The sequence below is a fragment of the Mobula birostris genome, chromosome 15, assembly GCF_030028105.1.
Source record: "Mobula birostris isolate sMobBir1 chromosome 15, sMobBir1.hap1, whole genome shotgun sequence".
NCBI classification, from domain to species: domain Eukaryota; kingdom Metazoa; phylum Chordata; class Chondrichthyes; order Myliobatiformes; family Myliobatidae; genus Mobula; species Mobula birostris.
The window spans coordinates 66264534-66276593 of record NC_092384.1 but is presented as its reverse complement, the minus strand read 5'-3'; the positions used below and the strand labels follow the sequence as shown (position 1 = coordinate 66276593).

Below are 12060 nucleotides of genomic sequence, written 5' to 3'. Positions count from 1 at the left end.
CTAATCCCTCCATCTTCCTTGCATCCATGTGCCTATCCAAATGTCTCTTAAAAGGCTCTAATGTATTTGCCTCTTCCACCATAGCAGGCAGTGCATTCCAGACATCCACCACTCTCTGAGTGAAAAACTTACCCCTCACATCCCCCTTGAACCTACCCCCCTCTCACCTTTAAAACAGACCGTTAGGAGTTATATGCCAAATCTTTCCCTCCACAAATTTATTGCAAATATATAATCTGAAATGAAATGAAATCCGCGCCAATGCTGGAAAAAGGAAAACAAAACTTTCTTGATTTCAAGTTTCCAGTGTCCACAGTAACTTGCTTTTTGCCCACCGAGGAAGTGGCATGTGGGCTTTGATCTTAGAAACATTTGTAGACGTTCCATAATAGCAACACTTGAAATGTAAGCGTTATGAAGGCAGCTCAGAGGATACATTGCACAGATTGAGGACATTGTATGTTCAGAGAATGGGGATGAATGCAATGAACGATGGATTGTGTAGCTTTCTCCTCAGTAGTACATTCATTTCTAGAAAGGAAAAACTTGTACAGGTGTCCACCGCTTTACGCCACTTCGCTTTTACGAAAGACCTACATTAGTACCTGTTTTCACTAACCAAAAGAGGATTTTCATTTTTACGAAAAAAGATGCCCCCTTTAAACTTGTGTTTACCCCAGGAAAGACTACTATGACTGTGGAGCCTTGCGCGGGCAGGTGTGTGCGCATGCGTGTAGGTGCCGATTTTTTTCTACAAATCGGTTTTGGCTAAGTCTTCCCGATTCTGTTAAGTGAAACTACACTGTACATACATTATTTCTACTTTATATAGGCTGTGTATTTATCATATCATTCCTGCTTTTACTATACATTAGTGTTATTTTAGGTTTTATGTGCTATTTCGCATGATTTGGTAGGTTATTTTTTGGGTCTGGGAACGCTCAAAAATTCTTCCCATATAAATTAATGGTAATTGCTTCTTCGCTTCACGCCATTTCGGCTTACGAACGGTTTCATAGGAACACTCTACCTTCGGATAGCGGGGGAAACCTGTATTAGTACCCAAAGTAACAATCGTGAGTAGACTGATCTTATATTTTGTTTCATTTAAGAAACAAATGTCCTTCAAGAGGACCACAATCTTGTCATGGGGCTTGGAGGCTTGCGTGCCTCAATGACCTGGAGAGCTATGTTGGCTGGAGTCAGGGCCTTGTGCCTTTTCTCTTGGTAGGGTCACCCATGTCAAGCAGGTCAAAGGGTAGAGGCCAGACTGAGTGGTTCACCAATCTTCAGGGCTAACAACCCTAAGTGGTAAAAAAAAAAGTTTGTTATGGAAACAGCAATGAAGGATCTTCCTACTTCCCTGTGCGACTGTATGTACAGACAGAGGTGGAGGACCTTCATTGCTGCCCTAAACGCCAGCGGCAAGCTAGAAGTGTCGTTGGGAGTCCCCTTCCACGTGATCCAAAATGTTTTGATGTGAAATAATTGAGCATGTCCTGTGGGACTATCCATAAAGTTTGATTGGCCATCAAACTTTACAACTCCTTTCTTGGAGGGTCAGACACCCTGAGCCAATAGGCTGGTCCTGGACTTATTTCCTGGCATAATTTACATATGACTATTTAAATATTTATGGTTTTATTACTATTTAATTAATTATGGTGCAACTGTAATGAAAACTAATTTCCCCCGGGATCAATAAAGTATGACTATGACTATTTGTAATCTAGTAACATATTTTACAGCCCATCTTCCAATGTTATGCTTCTGATAAGATTGTTTATTATATTGTTATATGGAAATGTTTGCAGATATCTCCTTATCTCTAGTCCTGTTGGAATTGTGAGCAAAACTTGTCCAAGTGCCAATCTGTGTTTGCTCACCAGAGAATTCACTGCTGGAAAGAATCTCAGGATTGTGGTCTGTTGAAAATATTAAAATGTGATGTACTTTAGTCAAGAATTATGATGACCTTTAATAATAGCTGAAAGTGAGCAACAGAGTTAAAAGATTAATCGGCCCACTCCATGTTCAACTGTAGTCACTAGATTCTTGTCAAAGGGCAGGAATGTGACATAACTGAGTGTAGGGCATGGATCCATTCAAATTTATGGAGAATTTCATGTTTTTCCTAAGAACTAACACCAGCCGTCCCCTGCCTTCTTGCCAAATTGCTGAATCATCATGGGCCTGAGGGAGGATGATAAGGCCATCAACTCTCAGCTGATTCCCAGTAGAATAACCTCATCGGCCTGCCTTCCCCTGCACGACCTCCCACTTATAGTCCTGCACATTATTCTCTTTCAACTTCCCATGCCTTTCCAACTTGAAAGCCCTTGTTGACTCTCTTTCCAACTTGACCAAGGCAATGATTCTCAGGTCCCGATTATTCTCTGCACATACCGACTTGCCCACTGGTGTCCCTATGGGCAGACTATAAATCCTTGTCTCTTGATCCTTGAATCACTCTGAGTAAGAACAGCTTCCATCTATTCATCCCATCAAAACCTGTCAGGATTTTGTACCTCTCCATCAAATCTCGTTCAGATTCAGAATCGGGTTTACTGTCACTGAAGTATGTCATGAAATTTCTTGTTTTGTGGCAACAGTACTATACAATACATAAAAATTACTAGAAGTTATAATTAGAATATTTAAAAAAGTAAGTAAATAGTTCAAAAAAGAGCTAAATATTGAGATACGGAGCTATGTAAAAGTCTTAGGCACATATCTATAGCTAGGGTGACTTCAGCACAGTACTGTAGTAATATTATGTATCGCACTGTCCTGCTGTCCCCTAAAAAAAACAAATATCATGACATTTGTGAGTGATGATAAAACTGATTCTGATACGGGTCTCTGTTGTGGATTGAGAGTAGGAAAGGGGCAGGGAGAGGGGAATCATGGTTGGGAAAAGGGGAAGGGAGAGGGGACGGAACAGGAAGCACCAGGGAGACATTCTGTAATGACCAATAAACCAATTGTTTGGAATCAAATGACCGTGCCTGGTGTCTCAGGGTTGGGTGTGTCTGCACATGTGCAACCCCTGCTACTGGAACTCCAAAATCACCTGCCTCACACCCCTTTCTGTAGCCCTCCACCCTCACCATTCCCAACATTCTTTGCTCCCACCAGATCTACAAACTCATTCTAATGCACGCCATGTTGACAAATACCGTACTGTGCCTTCTGCACAGTACTGTATGTCATGAGATTTCTTGTTTAGTGGCAGCAGTACTATGCAATACATAAAAAATTACTGTAAGTTACAATTAAAATATATGAAGTAAATGGTGCTAAAAGACAGTTAAATACTGAGGTACTGTTCATCAGTTATGCACTCTCAGAAATCTGCAGGGGAAGAAGCTGTTCCTAAAACATTGACTGTGTACCTTTAGGCTCCCGTACCTCCATCCTAATGGTCGTCTTCACGTTAGGGGAACAGACTGATCTTCCACTGTTAAAGCTTACAGATGGAATCCGTCATCCCGGGAAAGGTCTTCCCTTAAACTTTTTAGCTGACATCCTCAGGACCTCCTTAACGTATTGTAAGCAGAATAAGACACAACAGTGGAATGGGTCCCAGCCAATGTGTAAAACATAATTTCCTTACATTAGTACGCAATGCTTCTGTTGATGAATCCCAGGACCCTGTATCCTTTATCTCTCAAAATTCCAGTGCTTTAGGGAATAAGTCCCAACAACATGGGAACGTAGTCAATCAGCCTCTTATTTAAAGGAAGCATTTAACCTTCATAAACACAAGAGTTTCTGCAGATGCTGGAAATCTTGAGCGACTCGCACACCAAGTGCTGCAGAAACTCAAAAAGTTCGGCAGTATCAATGGAGGGGAAATAACCAGTCAATGTATCAGGCAGTAAACACCAGGAATTCTGCAGATGCTGGAAATTCAAGCAACACACATCAAAGTTGCTAGTGAACGCAGCAGGCCAGGCAGCATCTCTAGGAAGAGGTACAGTCGACGTCTCAGGCCGAGACCCTTTGTCAGGACTAACTGAAGGAAGAGTGAGTAAGGGATTTGAAAGTGGGAGGGGGAGGGGGAGATCCAAAATGATAGGAGAAGACAGGAGGGGGAGGGATTGGAGCCAAGAGCTGGACAGGTGATTGGCAAAAGGGATACGAGAGGATCATGGGACAGGAGGCCCAGGGAGAAAGAAAAGAGGGAGGGGGGGGAAAACCCAGAGGATGGACAAGGAGTATAGTCAGAGGGACAGAGGGAGAAAAAGGAGAGAGAGAGAAAGAATGTCTGTATATAAATAAATAACAGATGGGGTACGAGGGGGAGGTGGAGCATTAGCGGAAGTTAGAGAAGGCATGGCATGAACTATACCCCTTGCCTATCTTCTGGGTTTTTTCCCCAGGGGTGTTCTGCAGGCTAGTGGAGGGAAGGAGTGCCTTACACCTCCTTTGGTAGAGACATATCTCCACCCTGCCACCTGTAACCTTTGACACCCTTACTCATGAAGAACTTATCAGCCTCTGCTTTGCGTATTCCTGCGTGTGGGTGCTTAACGGATGTACAGTATATTTACGCTTCACATTAATGTAGCCTTAGAGAATTTTGTTGTATGGTAGTATCATGATATCTCACCTCAGACAAATTGCAATGGATTGAAATTCAAAGCATTTCAGCCAAGTGATCGACTTTTGAACATGGAAGAGTACAGGAGAGGAACAGGCCTTTCAGGCAACAGGGTTGTGCCAAACCAGCTAAAAAGCAAATCAAAAACACCCAAACACTCATCCCTCCTACCTACACCATGTCTATATCCCTCCATATCCCTTTATCATTTGCCTATCTGAACACCTCTTAAAAGCTTCCAATATATTTGCCTCTCTCAGCATTCCAGGCATCCACCACTCTCCGAGTAAAAAACTTATCCCTCACATCCCCCTTGAACCTAACCCCATCGTCCCCTTTGGAAGCGACACTAAAAGCAGATTAAATAAGGACATCACTGGAACCTGCAAACAACATGCCTTAGTCACAGTGGACTTACTCCTTACGGGCCAGCCCATATGCTCCTTTATTGCTGCCAGTCAGAGAACAATATGGAGCTCAGCAGGAAACTGGGGTTGATTGGGAAGGAGAGTCAGAACATTGTGCATCAGTTACTATGGGGCTGCATTTCAGCGTGAGGGGTCACCTTCTCCTCCACTCCGTAAAGCACGATGTACGCTGATTTCTCCCTTTGGTTAAATTAATCGACACATCGACGTCGTCACCAGATGGATGTGTCACACCTTGGCTCAGGACTAGCTTGGTTCATCCAGGCGCAGATAAGACTTTGATTCACAGGACATGTTTCGCTGAGAGAAGGGAATTGGTGAATAAGCAAAATAAAGCCCAAACATAAAGGCACGTCAGATTCCACAGGGATTGTGAAAGAAATACATTTAAACACCATACAGCAGAGCTAACCAAATTTTATTACAGTCTCTTAGAGATCTAATCTTTTGTGATCTCACCAGCAGAAGAATAGAGGAAGAAATGAGAGCAATCGTGATGGTGAATTCAATAGTTAAGGAACAGGATTAAAGCAAGTCCATGGTTACAGAGCGAACTCCCTGGTATCAAGGTGAAGGATGTCACTGCATCTAGAAGGGGATGGGTGGTCCACACTGGTACCATCAACGCAGGTCGAAAGAGGGAGGAGGTTCTGCTGGCAGAGTTTTGGAAGAGGTTAAAAAGCAGGGCCTTGAAGGTAGTAATTTCCAGATTAATATTGTGATTGACTGAAACTAAGCCACACATCAGCTGTCACTGGGAAATATTAAAGTCTTTATTCACACATCAAACCTCCAGGGAAAAGAGTCTAGGAGGATCCAAAAGAATCTCACAATGCTTTATACTTCTGCAATAAACGATTAACTACAGTTTCAATTGCTATAATCATCTACTTAGCCTTAATATTTAGAATACAGTCAGTTAAAGTTATAGAATTACACATTTACAATGGAAGCACATCTTAACAGAACCTCTTGAATATTCAATACTGGAGTCTGTTTCAAAATCTTGTAGACACCCAAAATATACGCCTTTTGTTACAGTGTTGAGGGACGGCTCCATGAATATACAATGAAGCAGAAGGTTAAGTGACAAAAACAGATCTGTCCTGAACTGTGCTTTAAGTGGCGGGGATGCTCCTTTAACAAGAGCAGAACATTCATCTGTTGTCTTTCCCTATGTGGTTTCAATAGGATACAATGAGAATGATCAGTTTCACTAGCCACAGGTTTTGTTTCCTCAAGACTGGTTCTCATTTTAATTAATCCCTAATCATGCTATTCTTAATGAAATAACTCCAGAATCATCCCTAACAATGAGTATCAGTGTCCCACACAAATGAATACAGAGAGAAACACAGGTGACTGGAGAAGGAAAGATGGAGCAGGTGAGTGAGGGTCTAGGGAGAAAATGCCGAAGCTTTAGACTCCTGAGGAATTGAGACTCTTATTGGAGGAGATGGAACTCTACATATCAGATATCCTAACACGGACTGGAATGGGATCTGCATGAAGCTAATTTACTTATGGAAGTGGAGGGATGTTGGATCAGTTTGACAGTGAGGGGTGGGAACCTAGGGGCAGCATCATAAAGGAGCTGGGGCTAATCTGGAGGAGCTCAAGTGAGGGGGGTAGGAAAGCAAGGAGAAAGGAAACAGCGGGATGATGACAGGGATGGTGTTATCCGGCGTGTATTGGGGAGGGGTGGGGAATAAAAGTTATCAGCAGAGTCAGAGGGAGAAGAGGTGATGAGATGCTTAAAGACTTTTCATCTGAGTACATGCAGTATTCATAACATGATAGAAGTATCGACACCAGTGGAAGGTAAGGTGTGTCATTGAGAGGTGTGGCTGCGAGGTTAGTTGATATTATGGAAGGGGAGGCAGAAGGTTATGGGGTTGTTCTATCAAAGAGAGTCCAGATCACTGCAGTGGTGGGGAATGATCATTAAAGTTTAGATGCTCTCGAAGAGGATGTTTCCTAAAGGGGGAGGGTCCAGAACCAGAGGGCACAACCCCAGAATAGAGGGACGTCCCTTTAGAACCGAGCTGGGGAAGAATTTCTTTAGCCAGGGGGCGGTGAGTCTGTGGGATTCAATGCCACAGACAATTGTGGAGGCTAAGTCACTGGGTATATTTAAAGCAGAGGTTGATAGGTTCTTGATTAGTAGGGGGTAAAAGGTTAGAGGGAGAAAGCAGGAGAATGGGGTTGAGAGGGATAATAAATCAGGTGGGGCTGACTCGATGGGCCAAATGGCTTAATTCTGCTCCTGTGTCTTATGGTCTTTTGATAGAGAACTTTCAATGTTGGATTGACTAAGCTGCAATTCAGCTCGGGTGAGTATAAGAACTTGTAGAGAGGATAGTGTTATAGGCCACCTGACACACTATACTGCAGAACAAAGTATAACTCAAGATGTAGTGCAAAGAGCAGGTTGGAAAGCAACACCCGTACTCTGACTGGGCAGTTTCTTACATGATGGTATGAATTTCGATTTTTGTAACTTCTGGTAACTGTTCCTCTCTGTTTTTCATCCTACCCCCATTTAGATCCCCCCCACTGTTCTGATTGCCCTCTCACCCCTTCTCTTCCCACACCTCATGATCTCCCCATTACCTCTTCCAAGTTCTCCACTGCCTTCCTTTACTCCACTGTCCCCTCCCATTCGATTCCTTCTTCAGCTCTGTAGCTTCTCACATCACCCCCCCCCCCCAGCCATGCAATTTCCCCCTCAGCTGGCCTCACCTATCACTTGCCAGCTTGTACTCCTCCCCTCCCTCCATCTTCTATTCTGGCTTCTGTCCCCTCTCCAGGCTCGATGAAACAAAGACTATTCCTTCCCCTCCATCGTTGCCACCTGGCCTGCTGAGTTCCCCCAGCATCTTGTGTGTGTGTCAGGCAGCAGGGAAATAGGCCCTTCAGCCCTCTATATCCATGCTGACTTTTCTGCCCCTTTGCACTCATCCTTTTTCCCACATTAGGACCCTGCATGCTTTGCCTTCTTTAGTGCCTGTCTAAATGTCTTTCCAATGCAATGTGATTCTACCACTGAATCTGCAGCGCATTCCAGATTTATGCTTAAAACAAAATTTGAGGGGGTCACAGATCAAATTGACAAGGATAGCTGAGAGGACATTCTGATAGCGTCTTGGGATGATTTCTTAGAGCAACCAACTAGGGAGCAGACCATTTTAATTCAGTGAGATGTTAGTGAGGGAGATATGGGTCAAATGCAGACAGATGGGACTAGCTCAGATAGATAACTTGGTCAGCATAGATGAGTTGAGCTGTGGGGGCTGTTCCCCAGAGTTAGAGAATCTAGAACTAGAGGGCTTAGGTTTAAGGTGAGAGGGAAGAGATTTACTAGGAACCTGAGGGGTGACTCTTTCACCCAGAGGGTGATCAGTATGTGGAGCAATCTGCCAAAGGAAATAGGTGTGGTAGGTGTATTAACTTTGAGATAGGACTCACTTGGATAGGAATCTTGGTTGGCAAGATTGGCCTGTTCCATGCTGTTATGATAGTTTATAGACCTAAAACATTGGCATTGTTTTCCCTTGCCTGCTGAGTACTTGCAGCATCTGCAGCAATTCGCTTCCGGGCATTGAAAACACCAGGCCCCGAACTCTGTGTTTGTTCATAGGTGACTGATGGGGCTTTTCTCACTTTCAGGTCCTTGAAGAATCGAAATGCCTGGTGCGGAGCTTCCTCAAATCCACCCTGGAGCAGGTGAATGAAAGGGAATGCCAGATGCTGAAGCAGTTGTGGAGTTCCTCCAAAGGATTGGATTCGCTGTTCAGCTACCTGCAGGAAAAGATCTACGAGGTGTGAAACCACTGGCACACTTGAATCTGCTACCCATTGTTCCGGAGTCTGTGGAAAGAGTCAATAGGCTTAATAACTGATTGTTAACGAGTCCCGTGCAGATGGGCTTAATGTCACAAATTGCCCAGTAAATATCTTTAATAACGTGATAAATACGGAACCAATCCATCAAAAATGCCCAAGTGGGTATATGTTAGGTGCACCTCTGCATGCATTTTCAACTATGCTCATTGTCAAATTAATACCATGTGATTTCTTTTCTTCAAAGCTGGCCTTAAGGGTCCCAGTACTGTTCCATTTCAACCCACCTAGACCGATTTACCCAACACAACAAGTGGTTGTGTTTATGAGCGACATTAATGAACGAGTCATAATTAATCCCTTTGCTCTTGAACCCACAGCACAGAGGAGAACTGTTATGTAAAATGTCGAGGTTGTATATTTGGATTCATATTGCTACCGATTTAGTTAGCAGAGGGTTGGCACTGGTTAATTGGTAATTCCTTCATTAGGATTGTAAGTAGCCTCAAGTGATAAATGCATTTTATTGGTGTAGATTTTCAGTAAACTTTTTCCTGATTACTAAGCAATCAGGGGAACATGCAGGAAGAAATAACGTTAAAATTGTGACATCTTTGTTTAATTATTTTACAAAAGTTTCAAACTAGTTAAGCAATGGCAGATTTTAGGTATTTATTATTCCTTTCAGCTTGAACAATAAGGTTTAATGGAACACATTATTTTTCTTTTGGGTTTTTACGATCCTAGGTGTGAATCTTACTGGGAGCATTTGTTTTGAAGTTTTATTTTTGAAATGATCCTGACTACCTAAGTCAACCATGCAAGAGATCATTGTGACTGTAGTCTTGATGCTTTTGAGTACAGTTCCCTCTTGAATCATAAAACATACAAGCAGGGTTTGAATACCAAATATAATATTCATAAAATGCAGAAGGAATATTCTGGTTGTGAAGTCTTTTTCCCTCCAGTCCTTAAAAATTACCATTATCTTTCTGGTTCCTGTCATATGACCAGCTCAAGGTCCAAAGCCTATCAGTCATATTCCATGCTCTATGTCCTAAAGTAGTAGTGAGTTTTCATTTCTTATTTATTTAAAGAAATATGCACTAATCAGACACAGTGTATGTGCTGTTGTTAAGTGACTCAGAGGAGTATGTTACAAAGAAGATATGGGTTTTATCTCACTAAATTGAAAAGGGTTCAGTAAGTATTTGTTGGTTAAATTTTAGTTGTGCAAAAGTAGATAGGTGTTTCCTGATTCGAGAACAGCCATACCTGCGTACTGGCACAAATACAGTATTTACAAGCATCAAATGGGAAGCCACATTGAAGGGGTTGAACACTTTAAAGCGTGTTCATTGTAAGCTGCTGTGTTTATTGTTATTTAAATATTCACTGGTACCTACAGCTTGTGGATATAGAGTAAACTGTGTGCTGGTTCCATGGAGATGTGCACTTGATTTTCATCATTGTTCTAGTTGCTTCTGCAGTGACGTTGATGAGTTGACACCGTTACACCGAAATATGACAAAATTGCAAAAAATATATATATATTTTGTCAAATGATACTTTCTTTTATATATCATTACCCAAGACTTACTGCTTTGCTTCTTCAGAGTCTTTTGTCCCGAAGTAGACCTTGTTTCATCAGTTGCCTATTTAACCTCGAACTCTTTGTGCCAATGTATATTGTTTTTGATGATTATGAAACACCGTTTGCCCCAATTTCATGTTTTTTTAAAAAACTACCCTGTGTTTGAAAATTAATATGCCAAGAAAAATTGAAGCTGTTTGTATTCTGGATATTTTTTTGGGCCAAGTCCTTTTCCATTCAAGACGCAAAGAATTTCACAGAAGATTATCAGATCCCAGCCGCAAGGAGCGTTGAAAGTTCACCTTTTGGATAATTGGTGTTACTGGTGAAGAAAACAGAATGAAAGTGTACATCATCGACCAAGAGGATCAGTCATATCACAGCAAACTGCAGGGGCTGAATTGTATGTGTGTTGGAAACATGTTAAATGTATTTATCCCACAGCAGAACACAATGGGTTTTAAAAGTTTTTTTTGTAAACGGGGGCTGTGTTTATTTAAGAATTCTTAGCAATCTGTTTTTTGATGTGGGCACCCTTTTTCTTACTGGAGATATATTATCTATATGTTCTATAAACTACCAGGTAATTCTGATCTATGTGATGACTAACTTGTGTAAGTCAGAAACCTACACTGGTTTACTGCTTTTGTAATTGGTGTACAGACACTTTTCTGGGTGCCTTAGAAGTTGTATTTTTCATGTGTGTTAATATATTTATATATTGTGGAAAAGCTGCTCCCAATAAAATAATATGAAATTTATGGGTTGCATGGGTTGGCTCTTGTCCTTGGTCCACCACATGGCACAGTACAATGCCTGAAAAGCAAGCTGCCCAATTATTCAACAATTGAATTGAATTGACTTTATTACTTACATCCTTCATATATATGAGTAAAATTCTTTATGTTACATCTCCATCTAAGTGTACAATTATAGTAATTTATAATAAATATTATGTACAACAGGACAGTCAATATAACATAGAAATACAATTGTATCAGCATGAATTAATCAGTCAGATGGTCTGGTGGAAGAAGCTGTCCCGGAGCCTGTTGATCCTGGCTTTTATGCCGTGGTACCATTTCCCGGATGGTAGCAGCCTGGAACAATTTGTGGTGGTGTCTCGGGTCCCCGATGATCCTTTGGGCTCCTTTTACACATCTGTCTTTGTAAGTACCTGAATTGTGGGAAGTTCACATCTACAGATGCGCTGGGCTGTCCGCACCACTCTCTGCAGAGCCCTGCGATTGAGGGAAGTACAGTTCCCATACCAGGCAGTGATGCAGCCAGTCAGGATGCTCTCAATCATCTAAAGTGGAAGGAGGTTTATTGGGTGGAGATCATGGACTTTATGTATGTAAACCAGTGCAGCATTCTCCTTTCCATGGTCCAGTGAATAAATATCCCAGAAATGTCTAGATGGTACAACGCTTCAGAGCAAAATACAGTGCAACACAAGCCATACTAAAGTCTTTGGCACACCATATATAGTGACTATAAAAAGTATTCATCCCCTTGGAAGTTTTCATATTTTATTGTTTTGCAACATTGAATCCACAGTAGATTTAATTTGGCTTTTTTGACACCAA

At 42.0% G+C, this 12060-nt stretch overlaps 1 protein-coding gene across 1 annotated transcript in view; it reads left to right on the top strand.

Annotated features, from left to right (window-relative positions):
• The window catches only part of LOC140210720 (chromodomain Y-like protein 2), a 204752-nt gene extending 193520 nt beyond the window's left edge, over positions 1–11232 (top strand). Inside the window, exon 7 of the mRNA XM_072279945.1 lies at positions 8704–11232. Within this exon, the coding sequence (XP_072136046.1) occupies positions 8704–8862 (159 nt within the window). The 3' untranslated portion in view covers positions 8863–11232. The remainder of the gene's footprint in view (positions 1–8703) is intronic.
• Positions 11233–12060: the final 828 nt, after the last annotated feature.